The 27,990-nt window shown below is 41.2% G+C and overlaps 1 protein-coding gene across 1 annotated transcript; it reads right to left on the minus strand.

Annotated features, from left to right (window-relative positions):
* Positions 1-209: 209 nt before the first annotated feature.
* Positions 210-27,990, minus strand: NDE1 (nudE neurodevelopment protein 1). The gene is made up of 8 exons (XM_090276971.1): positions 27,870-27,990; positions 25,809-25,962; positions 21,408-21,556; positions 6,597-6,733; positions 4,835-5,014; positions 3,467-3,558; positions 2,274-2,425; positions 210-1,477 (listed from the first exon to the last, which is right to left on the minus strand). The coding sequence occupies exons 1-8, from the start codon at positions 27,974-27,976 to the stop codon at positions 1,384-1,386; spliced, it is 1,065 nt and encodes a 354-aa protein (XP_090133097.1). The 5' UTR covers positions 27,977-27,990; the 3' UTR covers positions 210-1,383.

The raw sequence follows: 27,990 nt of genomic DNA on the forward strand, positions 1-27,990 counted from the left end.
GAAAACTCAAAGACTCAGCTGAAATACCTAGGACAACATATAAACGTATCCAAATACAGTTCTAGGAAGTTGACTTAGGGCAAATGTTTATAAAGAGTAGGTTTTTAAATATTTAGTTACTTGGTTAAAAAAACAAGGTTTTCACCACCACATGAGCAAGCACAGAAGCACAAACAGAGCAGCATTTACTGACCACCACCACACATTAGTTGAAAATTAGTTTCTCTTGATTTTATTGTTCTTTTAAAAAAATAAAAGTACATCTTTTACCAATACAGGTTAGAATGTTTCTAGGATAATGAACCAGGCATCGAAGTTTAATTCTCTGTAGAATTTCAGTAGCACTTGAAAAGCTCTATTTTAAAATGAGGAATATTTTTGCTGTTTTTTTGGAAAAATAACTTAGTAACAATAGGAAGGTCGTTAAACTACACACATGCTTCTGAATTCATGTCTTCTTTTTACTTGTGACCGAAAGCATGAGACGGCAGTTCCAACAAGCAGTGATAAGCACATACACTGTCCAGGCTGAAAATCCTGTGTTCATTTCTTCTTTGACAAGGAAGCTTCCAACAACAAACCTAGTGGTTTCATCTTATTTGAAGGTCACCCTGATTTTTTCATTATGGCCTCAAATGAAATCCTATTCTTAAAGGCTGTATTTCCAAGGCCACTCCATCCCCGTGACATTGAGGGTCCTGAAGCCGAGGTCACCCCCATGCCAGGGATGGGGCTCAGGACAACTAACAGTCGGGACAGAGCTAAAAAGGACACTGATTTTCCACTGACCTGGTCCACATAAAATGTACTCTGAAACTCAAGCACACCTCTAAAAGCTTCAACGAGAGGCAGATAAAAACTGGGGGAGGTATACCACACCAGTGTTAATAAGCACATGGTTAGTCTACTCTTGGCTCTTAGACATGATTTCAGTGCACGGATCCTTGCTGTGCCATACAGTGTGGGGAGACTTTGTTCTAGAGGAAAGCTCCAGGTGAACGGGGCTGGGGTGAGCCTGAGGTGGGCTCAGATCCCCCCTGTAAGGCGTCTTCGGACATTAAAAACACCTCTTAAGATCAATCAGGACTTGAGTCAGCTCAAAATGATGGGGTAGCCTCAGCACCCACACCTCAGAGCCCTTTCCAGACGGCCTCGTTTGTCTCTGTCCTTCTGCAACACACCAACAAGGGGGCTGGGGATTCAGAGACAACATTTCACGGGGTCAGCCACCAGGGGCCACAGGGGATGTCTCAGTCTTTGGCTGGTGGGCGTGCTTGCCCATATTTCTCAAAGTAACTTAAAAAAACAAAAATCTAGTGTGAAGAGGGGAAGAAAGGCAACAGCTCCTGCACAGACACTAGTGGCTTCGTGTCTGTGGATTTCCTAAAGCAACATCTTGACCACACCCTGGGCTGATGGCAGCGACGGTGAGGACAAATTTGAAGGTGGCTTCCCAAACTCCAGGCGTTGTCCCGACCTTCAGACAGAGCAAACCAAATTAAGCGGACATCACAGCTGTTACAGACTGACTATCGTCGAGCCCACAGTTACAAGAGTGAATATCAAGAATCAGGAGCAGTGTCACTGCATCTCAATTTTCTCTCCTGTGAAATGAAGAAAAGGACACTGGCTGTCCGGCTCTCACATTCCCAAGGCCACACAAAAAGCCCAGGTGCAGAAGCCCCTCTAAAAACACCCACTTTAAGGGTCCAGAAGTTAGAGGCATGCCACAGAAAACAATTCCTCCTTTCCTGTCATCTGCCTGCTATGGACCCACCAAATTTATGTGGCTTGGGGTCCATTAAGATGGTGGCACATCTGAGAAGTTACTGAAGCTGGAAGCTACCCTGATTTTCTTGAGGCAAGAAAAGAAATGAAGCCATTAGAGGTCAGATTTGTCCTCCAATCCAGTGACTGGCTTTAGGATTCTAGTCCGGCTGGAATTTAGTGCCAGTTTCCAGAAGGTTCTAAAGATTTAAAAAGGAAAAAAATCCTCTTCTGGAGGAAGAAGACTAATGTTTAAAGATCAAGTCCCAAACAAGTGATTTATGCAAGACATCCTCACAGCGTGACCAGGAGCTGTGGCTGTAGAACCTGATAATAAACACACGCTTCTCCTTGACCATTTGCCCAAACAGAAGACACCACCTAACTCTGTCTCGAGGGACAGGGGTAGAGGATCAGGTTCCCTGACATAATCTTGCAACTTTTAAAAAATGGCTTTTGGTCAGATGTTAGAGGCTCCCACTGGGACTGACAGCAAAGGTACTGACCCTTTATCCCCCAGAGGCACGCCGGTGTTGCTTGGCCGTCTGTCACCGCCGTCTCTGCTCTTGCTCCCCCGCCCTGTGGGGGGGCCACTGGTTCGGTTTGGGGACTGCTCGTACACAAAGTTCCGGCAGGACGCAAGTTTCGACTCCAGTGCCTGCAGAGAAATACGCTTTCATCTCTCAGGTTAAAGACGAGAGCCCTTCTCTCTCCCTGGAGCCTGTGTGCAGGCAGTAGCCTAAAGCAGTGTGCTGTGCAGTGACATTCCAAGGTAGGGCCCCAAGGAACTCAATGCTCATCCAACTCTTAGACCCACTGGTCTGAGATATTTAGCTGCTTCCTGGAAAATCACTAACCCTACTGACTATCCAACTCTGCCTATGAGAAATATGCCATCAATTTGGGGGATCATTCCCTTTTGTTTGCCTTGCTGAACATGCACAGAGGCAGGAGGTTTAAGCAAGGCCTTGTCTTGCTGTAAACAGGCCCCACAAAAGCCACAAGGGCCCTGAGACCACCCAGGCTTCTCTATACTCTTAACGGTACAGAGTATTAAAAGGGAGACCTGTTTATAACAAAAAACCAGACAACCAAAAACCCAAAGTAAAAACACAAGAAAGAAGTTGCAAGCTCCTATTAAATTGCAGCTCTGAATATATACATTCTGGCTGACAACAGACTGGACATAGTTAAACTGTGTGGCCTTCTAAGCATCACTTTTAAAAATAAAAGGGACAACTATAAAGAATACCTATGTTAGTTCTCCAGCACAAAATAATCCTTCCCTGTAATTAATACAAAACCTGTAAAGTCAAGTTCCCTGCCCTGGCCTTTCAAGACTTTCTCTTTTAACTCCCTGAGAAATAAAAAGAGAGAAGGTAATTTTCAAGTGCTTCTCAGTTTTTTCAAATTAAGAAAATAAAATCACAGAGACCATCCAAACTGCCCAAACTCCAAGAAAAAACGTACAGGAAAGCAGAATCTCCCCAGGGGTCAAAGGGATGACAGCCAGGGCTCTGGGCGTTTGTCAGTAACAACGTCCACAGAAGCTCCTGTGACTCTCAGGGACACAACAGGCCCAGAGCTACACCTTGAACTCATGAACTCTTTGCTAAAAGGGAAGGTCACCCCTCACAACCATCCTGAAGAACAGTCAAGAAGCCACACCAAACCCCAGGGCGGCGCCAGCCGGTCTTACCCCAACTTTCCGCAGCAGGTCTCCCACGATGTTGAGGGCTGATATCCTGGCCGCAGGCGTGAGGGGGGTCCCGCCCATGGAGTCATCGAGGCCTGGGCGTGCGAAAGGAAGCACAGGGAACACCAACCCACAGTCACAAGGTTGTGCGCCAACATCTCTGAATGCCAAGCCCCAGTGCACAGGCAAAGGAAGCTACTCTTGCCTTGGACTCTGAACGCTGCCCTGTTTCATTCAACAGTTAACTGCCTCACAGTAAGACTCTATTTGATGACCAACCTTCAGGAGCTTTACAATAACTACATTAAACATTTATCTTGACCTGTTACTCTTTTACAACAAAACCAACACAAGCCTAGGAATTCCATATAGCCGATTAACAGGCAGGGCCTCCCTCTACGGCAACCACATTTGTAAGAGTTCTACTCTACAGAGCACCTCTCCTGAAAGCCGGACCCAGGGACCAGCCGCACAGGGCCACTTGGGCACTTGGCCCCGCCCGTACCTGCTGAATCCAAGGTGCATTTAACGAGATGCCCAGTTGACTCTTATGCCTGCTAGTGTGGAAAACATTGCTCTAAACTGGAAGTCTGGAAACCTCACCAGTCTCTTCACCCCAGGAGACAAGCTAAGGGATAAGGCAGTGTATAGCAGTGTAAGCCCTGGAGCCAGCCTGCTGGGGCCTGAATCCCAATTCTGCCATTCCCCAGGTCGGGGACAAGCCCTTGACTCAGGGCCTCAGTCTCCTCATCCATCAAACGGGGGTAGCACCTTCCTTACTTGCACCTTGGACCTGTGGTGAGAATTCAGTGAAGTTTTACAGACATACACACACATACTTATGCAAAGCACTTTAAGCAAAGTGACTGATCACTCAATAACTATGTATTATTATTATCTGCTATTAAGTGACCCTAAGAATCTCAGTCAGCAGAGGAGAGGAGCTGGGGTGAAAACTCAAAATCTTCATATTTTTTACAACACAGCACAGGTTACATTGGCTCCATTTCTAGTAGAATATATTACTGAGAGTGTTTATATTCAACAAAAGGATTTTTGGCTTCTGGTAAAGAAAGGAAATTGCTGTTGCTGCTGCTGCTACTGCTGGGCCCACATTTCTGGCAGTAGGAGCAGAGCCCCCTCTATGCAGGGATTCTGTTTTCCAGTTCACCCCAGACTCCACTGCTCTCTACTGCCTCACACCCAAGAGGCTCCCGTCACTTACCTCAATGCTCTGCCCAAAGAGCATCCCAGCTTGCTCCCTGCTGTCTAAGCTGGTCTGCACTCTCTCCTACTCAGGATTCACACCAGGTTCTCACCCCGGAAAGCTTTGTGAAGCAAAGCAAGTCCTCCCGACTCCCACTGCCTTACCACGTCTGAATGTCCCTGGTGTGGTTAAGCTAGAGCTGGGTCCCCGATGAGCCGTGGGAGTGGATGGCAAGGAGCCAGTGGCCTGCACAGCTGTGTCTGTCCTTTCAGCCCCCACCGAGCTGGGCATGGGCGTCCTGGGTTTCTCCTGCTTTTGCTGCACAGCCAATTCCTGCCGCAAATCTGAGCCAGGAAAAGGATTCATATTAACTCTTTGCTTTGGACGATGTGGAAGGGGGGAAAGGAGGGCATGGGTCAGCAGTAGAGACTTGTCAAGGAAAGAAGCGTCAGGGTGAGAAACCTCAGGTAGAAACCCCGAATGACATGAAACCCACAGGATATTGCCTAGCTGGCTTATAAAACTATGTGATTTTTCTTTTGAGTAAAAACAAAAAGGTTTTAAAAATTTAGCTATGGCAGCCCTGACTGACGTGGCTCAGTGGACTGGGTATCGTCCTGCAAACTGAAAGGCTGCCACTTCGATTCCCAGTCGGGGTATGTGCCTGGGTTGCGGGCCATGTCCCCAGTCGGAGGTGTGTGTGCAGGGTGGCCGATCGATGTTTCTCTCGCACATGGATGTTTTTCTCCCTTTCTCTCTCCTTTCCCTTCTCTCTAAGAATAAACAAAATATTAAAAAAAAATTAAACTATGGCAGTGATACAATAATGCTTTTATTCTTTCAAAAAATAATTTAATGTGGCAGGGTATGTAGAATACTAAATGAAAAAATATGCTTCCCCAACCCATCCCCAAATGCTCCTCTTCACTAAAAATCACTAGAACATGGAGATCTTACCAGTCCTTTTTCTTTGCATTTTCGTACATGCAGTTTATACAAGGTGGGGCACAAGTGGGTTTACAGGTGGTTCATAATGAAAATAATACAATAATCAATAAATAATAATACAAGAATAAGCTCTGTATTTCAAACACAACTATGAACCTATTATTCTCCCAACCTATATGTACATGTTTATCTATTAAGAATCTAATACAAATAATGTTTTACTTAGCATAAAGAGAAACATGCATCTATCTATGACTTATCTTTCTCCTCCCGGTGGTATGTCCCAACAATTGTTCCGCGACCACATTTATATCTATAAACTTGTTAGTTTTAACAAATGCTTAACATTCCTCAAATAAGTCTGTGTAATTTATTTATATAACTTCCTTACTGATGGGCATTTAGGAACAACTACCTTTTAAACTTGAGTTTTTCTTTTTAATCTACCTTCTATTGGTCACACATTAGAAACTAAATTAATGTTACAAACAAATAATTGGGACTCTTAAAAAGAACTTCTTATGCATCCAACTTGGATGCCACACTAATGTCATACTACACTTTGAAAGCACTGCCCCGGAATTGCCAGCATCCAAAGAGCAACCGCTGAGGAAGTTTCAGAGTTCTAAGCCACATGTATCGGCTGCCATCAAATCACAAACATAATGGGCTAGCTGGCAATTCCATCAACAGGAATTTCCCCCCACAAAACTCTTGTGCTCCTCCTGAGCACAAAGCTGGTGATGGGTATAAATACCCACAAGGGGTCTTTCCAGGCTGAATCTCTGATAATTCTCAGCAAGGGGTAGGAACCAAGGCCGGAGCTGCTCAGTGTGGTCCCACGCCCCCTGACCCGAGAGCCTGTGTGCCAAGCAGGGGGGAAGATTTGAAGCAAAGGTGAGAACAGACAGAGCCCGCAGGTGGGGAGCAGGGACAATGCTGGTGAGGGCATGTGGAACTATGCCCATGCCTCCTGACCTCTGGCTTCATCCTTCAGTCTCTGAACAGATTCTAGGAGATTCTCCTTCTCATCAAGCTCACTCTCCAGGAAGGCATTTCTTTCAATGGCTTGATTCAAGCGCTGCTCAAAGTCTTCCAGGGACATAATTGTGGCCCTGCGGAAGAGAAAAGCAAAGTTGTCCAAGAGAGTGAGGGTGACATCCATCTGGTGCCTGCACATCTGGGAGACAAGAAGGGTCAGATACATGAGGACGGGAGTCGCAGCACGGGCACTTCCTAGGTACCACAGACCTGAGCAAGCCCCTTAATTTTCTGGGACCTGGGTTGGTTCTTCACCTGCAGAATGGGAACTGTCCTAGCTCATAAGCTGCACAAGGCTGTCCTGGGGATTATATGAGATGATGTCCATATAAAACTTAGCAGTCAGCCAAGACCTTATTAGGACCACAGATAGGGCCGTCAATTGCCAACGGGTCCGTCTTCTCTTGAAGATGCACCCTACAAACAGTATTCAGAATATCCTGCTAAAATGCATATACGATGTAGCAGCATGCACTTCAAAAAGCAGAAGAGACTATCTTTAATTTCTGTTATCATAAAGAGTTCAAAACGCGCTGCCCCAGCCCAGCTGCTCCGTTAACCACTCCTTGTGACACTGTGGACGTTTCACTGGAAGGCTGTGTTACAGACACTGAGAAGGCCCTGGCTGCTGTGGCTCAGTGGATTGAGCGTTGGTCTGCGAGCCAAGTGTCGCTGGTTTGATTTCCAGTCAGGGCACATGACTAGGTTGCATGTCGGGTCCCCAGCTGGGGGTGTGAGTGAGAGGCAACCACACAGTGATGTTTCTCTCCCTTTCTCCTTTCCCCTCGCTCTAAAAATAAATAAACAAAACAACAAACAAATAAATAAATAAATTATAAAAATTAAAAAAAAAGGACACTGAGACGGGCGGCAATAAAGAAATCTGTTAACTCTGAGGCGCAGAAAAGGTAGCTTGCAGTTTCCTCGTATGCAAAGCGGGGATGATAACAGTGCTTCCACAGAGGGTTGGGGGTAGCATGGGAACAACCAGAGTGATACAGGAAGCATGCAACAGATGTTTCACACGTAAGAGCTCAATAAATGTCCGCAATTTTTATTACTGACCCCATGTTTGTCCCCAGAAGACCTTTAACATCCTCCTCGTTGTATCTCACGGTGATTAGAAGGACAGACTGGAGTGGAATCCAGGTGTCAACACCTGGCTCTTCCACATAACACTAGCTAAGTGTCCCTGGGTAACTTAATGATCTCTGAGGCTTTGGACTTCAATAGCAAAGTAGGACTGATTCACTGATTTGTTCAACATATTCTACTATGTCCAGATTGTGTCATATTAGTACCTACCCTCAAAGAGTCTTAGAGGTAAATAAAAGTTACCAGAAGTGCCTAAAGAAAATCAACAAAGGAAAAAGCTACAACACTGGAATCAGTTAAAATGACCCTAAGGTTGACATGTCAAACAACAACAGAGATAAAACACACATGAGAATTTCATGGGTGATAAAGGTGGCAATATAATCTTTGATGAAATATGACTAGTTCAATTCTAGGTTTTAAGGGCCACTGGGTAGCCACCTGGAAAAAAAATTAATATTGGCTCCTTACCTCATACTGTAAGCTCCCCCCCAGAAAAATTCCACCTGTATTAAAAATTTCAACTCAGTATTTGGTCAAAATCTACTACTGGCTTCTGGAATGCCAGAGAACTGACAACCAACTTCAGAGATGTTTCTGGCATTCCTGAACCTGTGCGGATCAATGATCAGGAGATTGTACATAATCAGTGTTAGTAATAGTAGCAGGGCACAGCACTTAAGAGTTATTGTTACTATATGAATATTTATGGTACTTTCAACTAAAGGTAAGCATCCTAGTTGTAACCAAAGTGAAAATAGCTTTATGTGCCTTACACATTGAAATTCTGTCAACTGATGTAAAAAGCATCCGTATTATCATAGGAGTAGAATGTCGCAGTACATAATGACTGTGAAGGCTATTAATCTTATGTACAGTTATTAAGAACCTGAAAAGAGTTAAATAGGAAAATAGAGAATATTAACACATTTGTTAGAGAACTGAGAACATATCCTTTTTGAGCCAATAAATGCTTTTAAAAGTCTATGTATTACCTCATGCCCTCAGATTGGTCACTCTCTAAAAAACAGAAAATAACAAGGGTTGGTAAGGACACAGAAGAGTTGGAACCTTTGTTCACTACTGGTTAGAAGGCAAAATGGAGCAGTCATTATAAAACATAGTATGGATGTCCCTTAAAAAATAAAAAATAGAATGACGGAATGATCCAGCCATTGTATTTCTGGATATACATACAAAAAAATTGAAAGCAGGATCTCAAACAGATATCTCATGTTCATACCAGCATTATTCACAATAACCAAGAGGTGGAAGCAAACCAAGTGTCCCTCAACAGATAAATGCAGAAAGAAAACATGACACACACATGCAGTGGAATATTATGCAGCCTCAAAACCGAGGAAATCCTGTCACGTGCTACAATATAGATGGACCTCAAGGACATTATGCTGAGAAACCAGGGCAGTCACAAAAGGATAAAAGAATAAATCCATATGGTTCCATGTGTATGAAGTATCCAAGGTGGTCAAAATCATAAAACAGAAAGTAGGAAGGGAATTACCAAGGGCTGGAGTCCAAAGGAGGAACTAGTGTTTGGTGGACTTAGAGCTCCCATGTCACAAGATGAAAATTTCTGGAGAGCTGTTGCACAATAATGTGAATAAAGGTAACACTACTGAACTTTACACTTAAAAATGGTTAAAATGGTAAATTTGATATTACCACAAAAAATAAAAAATAAGGAAAGTCTATGTAATAATAACATATAGAAGAGTATAATTAGATTAAACCTAGTTTAATCTTTGTAGAACTTTTAGGCATATTAAATAATATAAACTTTAAGGAATGTATTTAATTTTTAGTTACTTCCAGTTAGGGCCTAAGTAATTCAGGGCTATCCTCTCCTCAGTTTAATGTGAGCGCTTTAGTTTTACTGAGGTATAGCACAGGGTCCACAATGAGCAAATAGCTGATGGCGCCAAAAAATTATTCTTTTGCAGCAAGCTAGCTGTCCAAATAGAACTATTAAAATTTTATAATACATTTGTAATGTTTTAAAGAATTTTTTAAAAATACAAGTTCAGTGTTCCAGAACTTTTAAAGGCATATTATACTTTATTATTACAAGAAAGGTAAAGATGCAACTGAAACGCAAGGAAAGATTTGCGCAGTGTATGGAGAAGGTGCTGTAACTGATCAAACATGTCCAAGTGGTTTGCAAAACTAAGTGCTGGAGATTTCTCGCTGGACAATGCTCCACAGTTGGATACACTAAAGTTGAAAGCAATCAAATAGATATCAGTTGAGAACAATCAATGTTCTACCATGCAGGAGATAACCAACATACTCAAAATATCCAAATCAATAAAGTTATTGGTGAAAATGAAAAATGTGTCCTTTATTTCACAAAAAAAACTAAACGGACTTTTTGACCAACCCAATATATAATGATGATTTGGACCTCTACCTCATCAGATTTTAACATTCAACTATTCAACACTTGGCCAAAATGAGAACCAATGCAATTTAATAAAAGAAGAAAAAGAAAAAAAATCAAAATTACAACTAAACTACAAAATCATCATCATTCAGAACTGCCTGAATACTAGCTGAATGAAGTCTTACAATTAAGGATACATAGAAGAAGCCACCTTAAGAATAGGAGGGAGATGCAGAATGGGCTGGTCCCACACTCACCTGTGACAAGTAAAATTTGGGGGGGGGGGGTGTGGGAAGCCCTGGTCAGGTGGCTCAGTTGGTTGGAGAATCGTGCCGTACACCAAATTGCCAGTCAGGGCACATACCTGGGTTGCAGATTCGATCCCTGGTCAAGGCATGTTCAGGAGGCAACCAATTGATATCTCATGTTTCCCTCTTGCGCTGATGTTTCTTTCTCCCCTCCTTCCCCCCTCCTCTCTCTAAAATTGGTGGACATATCCTCAGTTGAGGAATAAAACTAATAATAATAAAATTGGTAAGGATATCTTGGCTGTGGAGATCCCCCTTGAGGAGCAAGGGGTCCCAGCCCCATACTAGGCTCCCAGACCAGGGTTCAAGTGCCAGAAGAGAAGTCCCCACAACTTTTAGCTATAATAGCATGGACTGTGGCTGATGGAGTCACAGGGCTTCTGTAGTCCCAGGCGTTCCTCTTAAAGGGCTTGTTGGGGCTCACTCAGACTCACTCTCTCTGAGATCCAGCACTGGGGAAGCAAGCTTGAAGGGCATGAGGGACATACGGGGAGGAACTGAATTGTCTGGCATCAGGGCGAGAGCTGGTGGGGCAGCTTTCTGCCAGACAGAAGTGCTGGCAAAGGCCATTGTTCCTTTCCTGGACCCTCCCCCCAACAGAGCTGGCAGGCACCATATCTGAGTCTCCATCAATCTGGCTAACACTGTTCCCCCAACCCTGGGGATCCCGAGGCCCTACCCCACCCAACTTGCAGGCCCACCCAAACAGTTTCCAGTGGCTTTTCCATACAAATGGCCTGTCTAGGCTCATGCTTCAGATTTTACTAAAATCTCTCAAACCAGCATCTGGCCTTATTGTGTCCTGTACCTCTTGTTAAGTTGGCCCCAGGCCTGGCACTAGTGGCAGCCTGCCTAGGTTTGCGACCTCTCCTGGACACCTCCAAGCCCAGCACAAGTAGCAGCCATCTGCAGATCACTTCCTGGCTCATGCCAGGAGGCCCCAGGCAGAACACAGGCAGCCAGTGACCTTGGCTTGCACCTCCTGGAAGGCCCCAGAGCCACTGCACCTGGTGAACAGCTTTAGATCACATCAAGGCACCACCCAAACACCTCCACAAGCAACACACTCAAGGGGCAGCCTCAATGGGCACCAGAGCAGTTCTGAAGTAAGTCCTCCTCCATGGTATCAGCCACTGCACAGTGGATCCTCCACGGTGGTCACAGCCAGTCCTTGTAGCTGATTGGCCTGGGAGTAAATCCCTCCCATTAATGTGCCAACAGCCATCAATGATCACCTATATCAGGAAGGTGTACACAGCCCACATGGGATGGGCAGTCACCTGGAGTGCCAAGCTCGGGTGAACAGAGAGGCTGCACTACTGGGCCCTACAGGACACCTACTATATAGGCCACTCTACCAAGCCCAGGATACGTAGCAGGATTTACCCAATTCATAGAAACAAACACAGGGAGGCTGCCAAAATGAGATACAGAAACATGTCTCATATGAAAGTACAGAATAAAACTCCAGAAAAAGAACTAAATAAAATGGGAGACAAGTAATCTACTAGATGCAAAGTTCAAAATATTGGTTATAAGGATGCCTCAATGAACCTAGTGAGAACTTCAAAATTTTTTAAAAAGACATGAAAACCATAAAAAATAACCATTCAAAATGAAGGATATACTAACTCAGATGAAGAATAATTTACAGGGAATTGAGTAGATGAAGCTAAGGATCGAATCAGTGATTTCGAATATAAGGAAGTAAAAAACACCCAATCAGAACAGCTAAAATAAAAAAGAATAAAAAAAAAAAAAAATTAAGATTGTGTAAGGAGCCACTGGGATGACTTAAAGAGTACCAATAGTCACATCATGGGGTGACAGAAGGAGAACAAAGAGAGCAAGAAATTGAAAACCTATTTGAAAAAAATAATGACAGAAAACTTCCCTAACCTAATGAAGGAAATAGGCACACAAGATCAGGAAGTACAGAAAATCCCAAACAAGATAGCCTCAAAGAGGACCACACCAAGACACATCATAATTAAAATGCCAAAGGTTAAAAACAAGGAATCTTAAAAGCAGCAAGAGAAAAGGAGTTACCTACAAAGGAGCTCCCATAGGACTGTAAGCTGATTTCTCAACAGAAACATTTCAGGATACAAGGCACTGGCAAGAAGTATTCAAAGTGATGAAAAGCAAGGACCTACAACCGAGATTACTCTACCCAGCAATGCTATCATTTAGAATGGAAGGGCATACAAAGAGCTTCCCAGACACGAGAAAGGCTAAAGGAGTTTATCATCGCCAAACCAGCATTACATAAAATGTTAAAGGGTCTTCTTTAAGAAAAAAAAAAATCAAATATATGAACAACAAAATGGCAATAAATACCTATCTAGCAACAACTGAATCTAAAAAACAAAATGAAGCAGAACAGAAACAGACTCATAGATACAGAGAGTATTTTGATAGTTTCCAGATGGGAGTGGGGGTGGGGTAATGTGTGAAAAAGGTGAAAGAATTAAGAAGTACAGAATATTCTGATAGTTACAGAATATTTTGATAGTTACAGAATATTTTGATAGTTACAGAACAGTCAGGGGTATGTAAAGTACATTATAGCAAATATAATCAATAATATTCTAATAACTATGCTTGGTGTCAGATAGGTACAAAATATATGAGGATGATCACTTAATAAGTTATATAATATCTAATTACTGGGGTACACCTGAAACTAATATAATATTGTATGCCAACTGTAATTAAAAATAAAAAATGATTAAAATATTTAAAAAATAGAGATAAAAATGAAAAGAAAAACAGAAAAGGAAAAAAAAAGCAAAAAAATACTACTGGAAGAAAACATAGGCTAATTGCTTTGTAACTTTGGACTGTGGAAGGCCCTTCTAACTATGACTGACTAATAAATTTGCCTACATAGAAATCAAGAAACTTGAAAAAACAAGAAAGAAGAAATATAACAGACAAACCTGGAAGACAAAAGATAAACTCCAAATATTTTAAATTCATATCACAGACAAATATAAAAAGATCTCCTAGATATCGGTGGGAAAAAAAAAAAAAACCAACAACCAACAACCCAATTTAAAAACTGGCAAGATAAACAGAGTTCATAGAAAAAGAAATGAGTCCTAAAATATAAAAAAAGGAACTATACCTATCTGCCATCTATCAGACTGGTAGAAATCCAAATTTTGAAAACCACAGAGTTAGTGAAGCTATTTGGAAAACAGGGACCTACATACATAGCTGTTGGGAATGTAAAATGGTACAACTATATAGAGAACTGGGCAATAACTATCAAAATCACATATGCACGTGTTTGACCCAGGATTTCATTTCTGGAAACTTATTCTACAGGTATATACATCTGTCTAAGCAACGCTTATCACTCATTACAGCAATTCTTATCTCTACAAAAGAATGGAAATGAAGCAGCTCTCCATCCACAAGGACTGGATAAATAAATAATTATGTTTTATGTGATACAGTACCAACCATACAATGTAATATTATGCACCTGGGGTTGGGGAGGGCAAAGAATGCTCTCTTTCCCAATACGAAAAGATCTGTAAGATCTACTGCTATGTGAAAAAGCAAGACGTACAACAATGTGTATAAAATGCTCTTCTGTATAAAAAAAGGGGGGGAGGAATAATATGAATTTCTATTTTTATTTGAATTTGCATAAAAAACTCTACTCCTCTGTATATTATTTTTGAACCACAGGTGAGACTGCATTATTGGTCCTGATTCTTCACCCTCCTTGCATCCACACCCTTGCTATGGCCTCATTGTGGGTGGAATGTACCTTCCCAACCCTTGACATGGCTTCGCCAAATGACCTGCTTTGATCAATGATTTATAGATGGGACAGAAAGTATGCCAGTGGCCTGCCAGAAATCAGAATATACTATAAAGCCACAGTAATCAAGTCATTATGGTGTTGATATAGTAATTCACAATACACTGGACCAAAATATAGAATCCAGTATTAGATCCCAGGATATATGAGAGGTTCACATAAAACAGAGTTGAATTAAATTCAGTAGAAAAAAGATAAAGAGTATTTAGCCTACCTCTTGAAAAAGCAAAAGCTCAAATAAATAATCTAACTTTCACCTAAAGGAACTAGAAAAAGAACAAATGAAACCCAAAGTTAGAAGGAAGAAAATAATAAATATCTGATTAAAAATAAATGAAACATACACTAAAGACAATAGAAAATCAATGAAACTTAGAGCTGGTTCTTTGAAAAGATAAAACTGACAAACCTTTAGCCAGACTAACCAAAAAATAAAGAGAGAGGTCTCAAATAAAATTAAAATGAAAAAAGTTTACAAATGGTAGAATACAAAGAATTACAAGAAATTACTATAAATAATTACCATATTTTTCACTCCAAAAGACGCACTGTGTGTCTTATGTAGCAAATATTGTGTCACAGACTGTGCTGTGTATTACCTGACCTGGGGTTCCCAGAAAACTAGAAGAGCACTTGAACCTTAAAGTCTCTCCTCATTTGCTAACGACAGTGATGATGGTTCTTAATGCCGCTGTTGACTGCTGTTCACTTTACATGGTTGAAATATTATTGTTACATTTTATTAAATATTTTAGTACACCATTTAGTTTAGAATATTTTTTTTCTTGTTTTCCTCCTCTAAACCTAGGTGCGTCTTATGGAGTGAAAAATACGGTATATACCAACAAATTGGATAACTTAGAAGAAAAGGAAAAATTCCTAGAAATATACAATTTTTCAAGACTGAATCATCAGAAAAAAAAGAAAATCTAAATTCTTATTCCGAGTAAGAAGATTGAACCAGCAATCAAAAGCATCCCAACAAGCAAAAGTCCTGTACCAGAGAGCTTCACAGGTGATTTCTACCAAACATTCAAAGAAGATTTAATACCTCTCCTTAAAACACTTTCAAAAAATTAAAGAGGAGGGAGATCTTCCAAACTTATTTTATGAGGCCACCATTACCCTAATACCAAATGGAGACAAGGATAGCACAAGGAAAGAAATTACAAGCCAATATCCTTAATAAATACACATGCAAAAATCCTCAAAAAACACGAACAAACCAAATTCAACAATATTTTTTAAATGATCATATGCCATGATCAAGTGGTTGTTCCTGGGAATGCAAGGACGGTTCAACATCTCCAAATCAATCAACATGACATGCCATCTTAACAAAATAAAAGATAAATATCATATGACTATCTCAATAGATGCAGAAAAAGCACTTGACAAATTCAACATCCATTTATGATAAAACACTCTCAACAAAGTGACTACAGAGGGAATGTACCTCAACTAATAAAGGCCATATATGATAAGCCCACAGCTCATACTCAATGGTGAAAAGCTGATTGCTTTTTTTTAAAGATCAAGGATACTTATTCTCACCACTTTTTTCCAATACAATATTGGAAGTCCTAATCATACCAATTAGGTAAGAAAAATAAAAAGCATCCAAATTGGAAAAGAGAAAATAAAATTTTCAGTATTTGCAGATGGCATCATACTATATTCACATATAGAGAACCCAAAAGAATCCACCAAAAACCTATTAGAACTAGTAAATGAATCCAGTAAAGTTGCAGGATACAAAATCAATACATATCTCTGTACACTAGTAACAAATTATCAAAAAGAGAAGTTAAGAAAATAATCCGATTTACATTTGCATCAGAAAAAAAAACAAAAACCTAAGAATAAATTTAACCAAGAAGGTGAAAAACCTGTACACTGAAAACTATAAGACACTAATGAAAGAAATTGAATAAGACACAAATAAATGAAAAAGTATTCCTTGCTCATGGATTGGAAGAATGAATATTGTTAAAATGTCCATATTATCCAAAGCAATCTACAGATTCGACACAACCTCTATCAAAATTCCACAGAACTAGAACAAGTAATTCTAAAATTTATTGGAACCACAAAAGACAATGAATAGCCAAAGCAATCCTGAGAAAAAAGAACAAAGCTAGAAGTATCACACTACCTGATATCAAACTATACTACAAGGCTACAGTAATTAAACAGCATGATAATGTCACAGAAATGAGACACATATATTAATAGAACAAGATTAACCCATGACTATATGGTCAATTAACCTATGAAAAAGGAGGCAAGAATATACAATGGGGTAAAACTAGTCTCAATAAGTGGTGCTAGGAAAACTGGGCAGATACGTGCAAAAGAAAGAAACTAGATCACTTTCTTACATCATGTACAAAGATAAACTTGAAATGGATTAAAGACTTAAATTTAGGACCTGAAACCATAAAACTCCTAGAAGAAAACATGGGTAGTAAACTTTTTCACATCACTTATTTTGGATATGTCTCCTAGGATAGGGAAACAAAAGAAAAAATAAACAAATGGGACTATGCCGAACTAAAAAGTTTTTCCTTCGCCCATTGTCCTTTATAAGATTATAAAGGGTCTTAAGTCTTAGAGGGAGGGATTGTTATTTTTTATTGTTAAAATAATTATTTTTTTTTTTTTAAAGAAGAAGAAGAATATATGAAAAGGTGAAGCGGAAGAGCTTGTATGTACAACCCATGGGCATGGACTTGGGGGTGGGGATTGCTGGGGGGGGGTGCTGAGCGAAGGGGAGCAAAGGGGAAAAAACTGAAACTATTGTAACAATATAATCAATAAAACATACTTAAAAAAAAGTACAAGGAAACTGTAGTTGTATGAGGCAGATAGATTCTCATAGGATTTGTAGAGAAATAATTATTTTTAATCACTGAGAAAGGCTGAGGAACCTATTATTTGAAATTAATATTCTCTGTGTGTCTCTGCTTGATTTGGCAAAATAAATAAATAAATAAAAATAGATAATAGTATATGTAGTTAAAATTGATATGATCAAAAAGATAGAAGGTTATTTTTAAAGGAAGAATATTTGTGACTTGATTACTGCAGTGTTTTATGTGGCTGATCCCTGATTAATTAAGGCTTTGAATAAGCTTTAAAGATTACTAATATGTGTTTTGCATGGGTTAAAAAATAACTGAATCACAAATTTTAAGTATGTATTTTACTTTTAACCAATACTGACTTAAAAAAAATTTTAAGTAGGATGATCCCCATGAGTGATGGCCTCACTTAGCTGCATGTCATAATATTTTGGGGCTACCACACTTGTTTTGATTGATTTGAGTTCTTTTATTCAAAAAGACTTGCCTTAGTTCTTTTGACTGTGGAAAACTGATTAGTTATCCTCTCAGTATCAATTCATAAAACACCTAAATTATACCAAAATGATTGAGTTCATCAAAACACGCAAGAATATGTCACGCTAATTTCCCAATAGAGGTGAATGGGGCATGGCTTAATGGAATTACCTCAGAAAACTAAAAATGGAACTGCCTTTTGAACCACCGATTCCACTACTAGGATTATACCCGAAAAGTCCTAAAACCCTAATTCAAAAAAAATAAAAAGTTTTTCCACGGGGAAGGAAACCATTAATAAGATGATAAGACAACCTACTAAATGGGAGAAGATATTTGCCAGTACATCAGATAAGGAGTTATAATCCAAAAAACATAAGGAACTCCTACAACTTAACATAAAAAAAAATAAACAATCCAATTAAAAATGGGCAGAGGACCTGAATAGACAGTTCTCTAAAGAAGACATATAGGTGGCCAATTGACACTTGACAGGATGCTCAACATCACTAATCATCAGGGAAATGCAAATTGAAACTACAATGAGCTTTCAACTCATACCTGTCAGTATGGCTATCCTCAGTAAATCAACAAACAATAAGTGTAGGCAATGATGTGGAGAAACGGTAACCCTTATGCACTGTTGGTAGGATTGTAAAATGGTAGAGCCACCATGAAAAACAGTATGGAAGTTCCTCAAAAATTAAAAATAAAACTATAATGTATTCCAAGCAATTCCACTTGTGGGTATTTACCCAAAGAAATCCAAAACACTGATTCAAAAAGACATATGTATCCCTATGTTCACTATAGCATTATTTACAATAACCAAGATATGGGAGCAACCTAAGTGCCCATCGATTAATGAATGGATAAAGAAGATACAGAGAACAAACTGATGGTTGTCACACAGGAGGGAGGTTGGGGGATGGGTAAAATGGGAGAAGGGATTAAAAAATACAAATTACCAGTTATAAAACAGTCACAGGGATGTAAAAGCATAGTATAAGGAAAATAGTCAATATTTTAATGAATATGTATGGTGTCAGTGGGTACCAGACTTCCCAGGGGAATCACTTTGTTAGTTACATAAATGTCTACTCACTATGCTGTACACCTGAAACTAATATAATATTGTATGTCAACTGTAATAGGAAAATTAAAAATTTTAAAAAAAGTGAACTAAAAGGCTAAAATATCTGAAATGAAATTAATACTAAAAATGTATTTCTCAATGGGGGAAAATTGGGACAACTATAATAGAACAACTATAAAAAAGGAAATTAAAAAAATGTACTTCTGCTTTCCTGTATTCATGCTGGTGTTCATAGATTTATTTTCTGAATAAACATGATGTCATTGGTGATCCAAAGCAAAAGAAAATGTGGAAGAACATCAATCACTAAAAACTATTTTAGGGCTTGAACTATCTAATCCCTTCACCTTCAGTCATTAAAGTGATTTGATATCTGCCAGATATGTTTCTTTTGGTGCCCAATAAACCAAGAACAATCTTGATAATATGACTAATTAGAGCAGGAGCACTTTGTCTTTGCATATATTTCAAGGCAGTTTTCTTTTTATAAGTATAATTAGCAGGTAACTGAGGAAAAACTAGGGCTTGTACAGCCATGGCATAGTATTTTAGGGTTGGTACCTTGGAGTATAACTATGCTCTTTCACAAAATGTCCTGTGGAACTTCTATCAAAGATGGAATTTTTGTCAGATGAATCCTCATCCAAGCAAGTATATCTTTACATTCATGAGCTCATAAAATGGGCAGAGTTTCTAGAGATCTGGCAGCCATGAAGAGATTCGTGAATGATGTGTACTTAAGCTAAAGATGTATATTTCCTCTAAAGTTACTTAGAACCTCACCTCTGCTTAATTTACATGTTTACAATTGGAAAATCTGTGAGTAAGTAAAAACAGTGGTGCATCCAGACAATAGAATATTATTCAGTGCTAAAGAGAAATGAGCTGTGCAAAGGCATGGAAGAACCTTAAATGCATATTACTAAATGAAAGAAGCGATACAAAAAGGCTACATACTCTTTAAGCCCAACTATATCACATTCTGGAAAAGGCAAAACTATGGAGACAGTAAAAAGAGTGTTTAAGAGGAGTTAGGAGAGGGAGGAATGAGTAAGCACAGCACAGAGGATTTTTAGGGCAGTGAAACTAGTCTGTATGATACCACAATGATAGATACATGTCACCACATATTTGTCCAAACCCATAGAATATACACCACCGAAAAAGTGAGCCCTAATGTAAAGAGTGGACTGCGGGTGATAATGATGTGTCAGGTAGGTTCTGATTATAACAAATGTACCATTCTGGTGGGGATGTCCATAGTGGGAAGTTTGTACATGTGCGGGAACAGGATATATAGAAACTCTCTGTACTTTTCTTTCAATATTGCTCTGAACCTAAAATTGCTTTAAAAATAAAGGTCTATTTAAAATAATTTTATCCCTGGCCAAGTAGCTCAGTTGGTTAGAGAGCATCCTCCTGATACACCAAGTCAATCCCCAGTCAGGACACATACGAGAATCAACCAATGAATGCATAAATAAGTGGAACAACAAATCAATGTTTCTCTCTCTCATTCCCTCCCTCCCTCCTTTCTCTTTCTCTCCCCTTTCCCCCCTCTCTAAAATCAATAAATAAAATTTAAAAAAAATTTTTAAATGAAGACTAACAAAAACATTTCAGATAAGCTCAAACTAGGGAGAATTCATCAGCAGCAGACATGCACTACAGGAATCTTAAGGGAAGTTCTCCGAGCTGAAGGGAAATGATACCAGAGGGAAACCCAGATCCTCAGAAAGGAATAAACCAGAAACAATAAATATGAAGATAAATATAAAAGGCTATCTCTTTACCCTTTTAATTACCTTAAAACACACTCAGCTTTTTAAAGCAAAAATTACATAGGATGGAATCCATAGCACTTGAAAAATAATAATAGCTATTGCAACTACAGCATAAAGTTTGAGGAAGGTAAATGAAACTAAAAGGTTGCAAGGTTGTTGCATTTTACCTGAAGTGGTATAATATTAAGTAACTAGACTGAAAAGTTCAGCATGCGTATTGTGAGCCCTAAAGAAACCACCAAAAAATGCAAGAAACTGTGGGGGCAATGCAAAGGTTCCTGCTATATGAATACACGCGCTTGTCCAATCTGCTGGAACCGTGTACTTCATATCTGTGCCTGCCACTGTACGTAACTTTTATCAAAAAAATTTTAAGCATTTTCTTAAAAAAATACCACCTGGCTCAGCATAGTTATTCAATAAATGTCACTCACTACTGTTAGTATTCTGCTAAACAACAGAATATCAGTTTAAGAAATACGGTTTTTTGAACATACTTCTTTCCTTCTTATCCTAGGCCCTTATTTATGTAGCACACGCTTGTGCTGCCTGCAACATTCTCACCTCCCACTCATTCCCTGAATAACGCCTACACACCCCACCTTCTTCGTCTCCATGGCATTTCCTTTGGGAAGTCTTGCCAGACAACCTCTCGCCAATGGCCAAATTAAGATATCCTGTCACTTGCTCCTAGACATCCTGCACTCACTGCCGTAATTAGGTTGCGCTTATTTGCCTATGAGACTGTAAGGTCCATAGGAGCACTGGCTGGCTTTCCCTCCCTGCTGATTCTCTGTTCTCAATGCGGTGCCTGGGTCCCGGGGTGCTGGAGGCCAAAAGCAGACACAAAAGGCTCCAAGACCTGTTTTCTCCATCCAGACGTACCGTTTTGCTCTTTCCAAGTCATCATTGGCTTGCTCCAGCTCTCGAATATACTTCTGCAGTTGATCTTTAATTGCCTTTGTCTGGGCTAGGTCATCCTCTAAGGCAGAGATCTGCCGGTAGCCTTCGGAATGCTGCGTCTCAAACTTCTCCTGAATGACAAAATCAACAGTGAATGAACAGCTAAGACTTCTGATAAGCTCTGGTTATCTCCCCCTTCCCTGTCCTCTCCTTAAAACACTGGAGGTTAATCCCAGGATGGACGCACTCCTGTTGTCGTGAACACACTGAGCATCCATTCCCCCACTCTCCACAGACTGCCGGCACCCTGATTTATTTAGAGGGTTTATCTCTCCCTTATCACAAGTCTTAGTGGGACCTGTCTTTCCATCACACTACCTGAAGAGGCTTCAAGCCTTCCCCTCCCACCTTCCTGCCTCAGCCAGGGGACAGCCTCACTGCAGTCCATAGGGCCTTTTCTCCACAGGTGTGAACCCCTAAGCATGTGACACAAGAGGGCAGAACAGGGGGCTGCCATGTCCTGAGTGCTTCCTGCCTCCCAGCCCCCTGAGCATCTTGTATCTTGCCCTCTCCCAAACCTGGTCCTTGTAGCCTCTGGGTGTCAAGAAGCACCCAACTATCTTCAAAGCAATCACTTTGCTCAAGGTGTCCATAACCCACAGACAGCCACATAAACCTCTCCGCGCCTCGTCCATGAGGGCAATGAGTCCCTGTCACACGACACCCCTGGATCACAAAAGAGAACATCAGGGATCACAATGACTTCCGCTGCCCTCGCCGCACAGTAAGAGAAGGACATCATGTACTTAGTCTGACAACTCTTCTGACTTTGTGATCCAGGATACTCCCCCTGCAGCCTGGAGGAGTTAAAAGGAACTTCTGGACCTCTGGGAGAGGGAAGAACGGAAGGAAGGAAGGGAGGGAGGAAGGAAAGAAACAAAAAGGAAAAAAAACCTGTTATAAATTATGAAAGGAAGCTTAGTGCTTTCCAAGGCAAGGAATAGCCCAGATGACTTCTCAACGATCTGCTGTTGCCCAGCTGTAGCAGCTAACATTCATCATTTACTGTGTGGCAGCCTCTGGGCTCAGTCAGCTAATTACACTGCCTCATTTAATGCCATTTTCAGAGATGTGGGGACTGAGGCTCAGTTACTTAAGTAGCCCAAAATCACCTGGCAGCAAATAACTGAGCCAAGATCCAACCTGGGCCACCTGGGCTTGTTCTCTTAAAAACAGAACAACAACAACAAAACTATGATAAACCTGCCCTCACCATTTCAATCCAGGTGGTCTAGGTGCCAATCTCTCTCCCTCTTCCCTCCCCACCCTCCCTCTCCCCACCTCCACATCACCCTTACCACATTTCCTTCATCCACACACATGAAAGACAACACCCACTTCCCACAGGAAAGGTCCAAGGTCTAATTAGAAAGTTAAGAAAAACAGGCAAGACTCCTTCCTTTTCTGTACCCAGTCAAGTAAACAAAGCTGTTGCTAGAATGCTGCAATGGTGCCCAGGCCGGAGAGGAGTGGGGTCAGCGTGAGGGGCAACGCCCACAGACCAAGCAGATTTACAGAATGAGGACATGGAGGACATTCCACACGCTCAGCCTGCTGTGTCCCCTCTGATACTGCGTTTCCTGGCTGTGAGCAGAGGAAATGTCTCCACGGATGCAGGCAGGGCACACCAGGCCCGTGCACCGCCAATGCCCAGGCGCAGCTCTGATGGCCTCACACTCTTGAGGCGGGTGCATCTCCAGATAAAACAAGAGGGTGCAGGACACTAGGTTATCACCTAAAATCAGAAGATGCGGTGAGTGGGCTTCTCCACCAGCACGATTTAAAGGATGTCCTTGGAACTGGTGGACATGAAAAGCTGTTGCTGACATGTTGTACTTTCATTTGGGGCTAATTATAATGAGCTGTCAGCTGATGGAGGCATCAATAGATGCTCTGTTTGATCCGTTACAGGCTTTTTTATTCAACTTGTGATGAATAAGCCAGTTGTCAAGAGCCTTATTCAGTTGAATACATTTCTCTTAGGTGACAAATATGGGCTGGCAGCACTTCTTTGGGTATTTCTATTTCTTCCCTTGTTCTATGCTCTGAGTCTCATGGATCTGTCATGTGGTTGGAATGAAGGTCTTCTGCAGGCTCAAGGGCTCAGTTTTGAAGTTGTTACTTATTTAGTAATACCTTGATATTTATTCGGCATCCACAGAGGGCCTCCTTCCCTCTCTAAATCACCGGCCATACCACTGATCTTCCTTCCATAGTTTTCCATCCCTGAGTCCCCTTACATTTAAGAATCATGATTCCTCAATGCCTATGGCAGGGACCAAATACTAATGCCTGCAGAGAGGGCCAGGTGTAGGAACAGAACATGACACTTCTCCCTCAGTGTTGGGGGTGGGGGGCAGTAGTAGGGACTGGGGTGAACTGGAGAATGCTTGTTCTAAGCAACCACTATTTGGCTTTTTGCTGGTATGGAAGGATGCAGGCCTTGTGTGGATTGATCCGCCAATGCTCAAAGGAATCCAGATTTTTACAGCCTCACAACTTCAAATTCTGATATTAAAGACATAAATTTTACTATCAAAACCATAAACTGTAAACAAACCCTCAACTCTAGTTACTAATGGCATTGTGCAATATTTACCAGGAAGCGTCTAGATGCCTGCAATTCACTTTGAAATGCATCAAAACATAAGACAGACTGATGGATGGATAGATATGTAATAAAAAGTAAGGCAAAGGTTACTGGTAAAGCTTGGGTGGTAGATATATAGGTGTTTACTGGAAAATTCTTTCAACCTTGCTATGTGTTTAAAAACCTTCATAATAAAGTGTTGAATAAAAACCACTAAAGGCAAAGCAAACAGCGTCTATGGGCCAGACTTATCTGCAGATAGCTACTTTGGGCTCTGTGGTCAACAAGATAAAAGCTTGAACTCCACTGCTCAGCTTCCAAGGTCTTTGAGGTCTTTCTGCTATCCCTCCCTGTCTCTCCATCACCAATTCATTTTTTGGTCTCACTTTTTCCCGTGTATCAGTAAAGCCAGGACTCTCAAGGTCCCCTTGACACTCATTCTTGTCTGTGTCTGTGGCAGGTCAAAATGAACCCTTTATCAATTCTGGGCACCAAGCCACTGGCTACACACACACCCATCTTCAAACAGTAGCTCAAGTCCCTCCCCAGTAGCTCCATGAAGCTGTCTCCAACCCATGCAGATCTTTCTCTCTCAGGAGGATCTCACGGTCAGTAATATGTACCTGAGTATCTTTTTCCTAAGTGCTTCCTGGGGTTAGGTTTGTCTCCTCCAGGAAGCTTCCAGAGGGCGAGTAGCACATCTCCTTCCACCATACCCAGACCTGGCCCACACTGTGGGGCCTGGGCACTTTCCCAAGGCAGCTCATCAAAATTTACATGGGAGTTTTATTAAAAAAAGAGGTAAATGAAAAGCCATGCAGACATGCCAGGGCCCCACCCAGACTTAATGAGAATGGGAATCTCAGGGCAGGGGCCAGTTCCGGCCTGTCTGATGTTTATGAAGCTGGCAAGGTGTTCTGCCTGGCAGCGAGGGCCGGCAGCCACCGTCTCTAGGGCACAGAGTTACACTCAGTGACCATGTGCTAAGCCCTACAGAAGGTTCAAAAAGGCAGCCTTTACCCTTTAGAGCAGTGCTTCTCCAGATACTTAGCAACGTCTGGGGATATTTTTGGTTGTCACACCTGGGAGAGGGGCTGCTACTGGCATCTAGTGGGTGAAGATCAGGGATTCTGTTAAATATCCTACAATGCAAAACTCAGCCCTCACAATGAAGAATTATCTGGCCTCAAATGTCAACAGTGCCCAGGCTGAGGAACCTGCTCTAGACTGGCACTGTTCAACAGAACTTTCCATTATAATGGAAACATTCTACAGCCTCTCTGTCCAATAATGAGACCCACTACTGAGCACTTGAAATGCAGCTAGTATAATTGAGGAATTGAACTTATACTCATTTTATTTTAATTAATTTAAATGTCAACAGCCACTTGTGCCTAGGGGCTACCATACTGGATTAGCATAACTCTGGACCTTATAATATAATGATTAACAATTCTAGGAACACTCCCTAGTCTAAAACTGTTTACTTTTTCACATGCCTGATTAGGTTATCATAGACAATCCAAGAATGGCCCTGGGGACATGCATGTGACTTGCTTCTCACAGAGCTCCTGAGGCATAAAGAGTTCAACTACCACATCCACCCAGCAGGCCTGGAGGTGGGAGAGAGCCCAGGGCCCGGCCCCTCACCCTGCAGGGCTCCCTTCCCCAGTCACACATGCCACACTAGAAGCCTGGCTCTACCTGAGTGCATTTCCATTCACCCCCCTCACCTTGATGGTTTCAAGCTCCATGCGAAGGCGGTTATTTTCAGACAGGAGGTCCCTGTTCCTGGTTTCAATCTGTTGTAGCTGTGTCTCCAATTCAGCTTCATACTCTCGGCTTCCCTCCTGGAATTCTCGGAGCTCTTCTTGTGTATTCTCTGCCCTGCAGCAGAATTCCCAGATGTCAAATAATAATATACTGAGCACTTGCATACTGCTGAGTCTTATACATGGATCAGCTCTTTACTCAACTACTTTTTAAGGCAAAAACTATCATTATCCTCATTTTATAAATGAAAAGATGAGCTTTAAACAAGTTGAGTGACTTGTCTGAACGTCATATAAGCAGTCAGAAACACCCTGGCCGGTGTGGCTCAGTGGACTGAGTGCTGGCCCGCAAACCAAAGGGTCACCGGTTCAATTCCCAGTCAGAGCACATGTCTGGGTTGTGGGCTCAGTCCCCAGTAAGGGGTGTGCAAGAGGCAACCACACATTGGTGTTTCTCTCTCTTTCTCCTTCCCTTCCCCTCTCTCTAAAAATAAATAAATAAAATCTTTAAAAAAACGTGTCAGAAACAGAGCTTGAACCTGAACCTGATACCAAAGCCATTTCTTAATGATTTCACTTTTCATTCATTCATTCAACATATATTTTTGAGCCCAACCTATAGTAAATATACTTTGGATTGTATATCTTCTTCAGATTTATTTATAAATAGAAGTTGGATATAATATAAATGTCACTTATCACACCACTATAATGTGTCCATAAGAAAGATAAAAGTCATGCCAAGTGAAGAATATATACACCTTTAACATAGACAATGAGGACATCAAGTTTGTTAAAGATTTTGCTTACCTTGGTTTAGTTATCAATTCAAATGGAGACTGCAGCCACAAAATCAAGAGAAGGCTGAGACTCGGAATCAGGGAAGATCACCAAGAGCAAAGATGTCTTTAGAGACCAAGCCTAAGATCATCCACACCTTTGTATCCCCAATTATTGATACTATGTACAGATGTGAAAGTGGAAGGAGGCCCATAGTAAAAAAAAAAAAAAGATTCATGTAAAATATGGTGTTGGAGGAGAGCTCTAGATACTCTGGACCAGCAGAAAGACTAACAAGTGGGTGCTAGGGTGAATTAAGCCTGAAATATCACTGCAGGCAAAAATAACAAAACTGAAGCTACTTTGGACACACCATGAGAAACAGGATTCTTTGGAAAACACAATAATCCTCGGAAAAATAGTAGGCAGCAGGAAAAGAGGAAGGCCAAACCTGGGACGGACTGACCCCATAAAAGAAGCCATAGGCAGGAGTCTCCAGGAGCTGAGCAGGTTTGTTGAAGGCAGGATATTGTGGACATCACCCATTCTAGTTGCCAGGAGTTGGAACCAACTCGATGGCACGTAATACACACATAATGTGTCCCTACCCCATCCCAAATACCCAATTCTAGCTTCTCAATCCTTAAAATGCAAGGGACATTTTTTTGTTAAACACGAGCCTGAGTTACCTTTAAGTCAAACTAAGAACAAAGAAATTTGAGGAACTGGAATAAGATCTCCACGAGATTTTGAGTCTATGAGAAATAAAAGAAACAGTGCTGGACACATACATACAACTCCCAGATACACGCACTGAAACACTGGTTTCAGATTTTACAATCTGCCACAACCCATTGTGCTAAGCACAGGGAGTTCTCTCCCCACACACAGAGCACTGACCGGACATGGCATCCAGGAACTGATAAAACTTGCCAGAAAATAAGATGGGAAGTAGTAGTTTGCTTAGGACCATAGGCTTTGGAGTTCAAATTCTAGCTCTGCTACTCACAGGCCGTGTGACCTGGCAAGTTACTTGCCTTCACTGAGGCTCAGCTTCCTCATTTGTAAAATGCGATGAGAATGGTTGTTTCATGGGGGCAGTTTTGAGATTTAACTGAGATAATGTAAGCTAAGCCTTCACAGTGCTTGTCACATAATATGCCCCTCTCACCCCTATCCCTGCAAAATGACTGCTGCTTTCATTATGGGAAGAAAAAGCAGGGTGAACTTTGGAGAACTGACCTTTGCTTGTAGGTCATAGCCATATCTTTCCAATAGTTAGCATCTTCTTCCTCGGAGCTGAAAGTCTTCCCAGAGTCTTCCATTGTGAAAGCAGGAGAAGAGCTCATTCTTCTTGTGGCAT

This window comes from Furipterus horrens, unplaced genomic scaffold (assembly GCF_987537825.1).
Source record: "Furipterus horrens unplaced genomic scaffold, mFurHor1.1.pri manual_scaffold_5, whole genome shotgun sequence".
NCBI classification, from domain to species: Eukaryota; Metazoa; Chordata; class Mammalia; order Chiroptera; family Furipteridae; genus Furipterus; species Furipterus horrens.

Excerpts from the sequence above, each read along its gene's own strand:
- NDE1 (XM_090276971.1), bottom strand. The coding sequence starts at position 27,976 with ATGAGCTCTTCTCCTGCTTTCACAATGGAAGACTCTGGGAAGACTTTC. Across the intron at positions 3,559-4,834 it reads ACCAGGGACATTCAGACGTG|GCCTCGATGACTCCATGGGC; the intron begins GTAAGGCAGTGG and ends TCGCACGCCCAG. Across the intron at positions 1,478-2,273 it reads GTGCCTCTGGGGGATAAAGG|GTCGGGACAACGCCTGGAGT; the intron begins GTCAGTACCTTT and ends CTCTGTCTGAAG.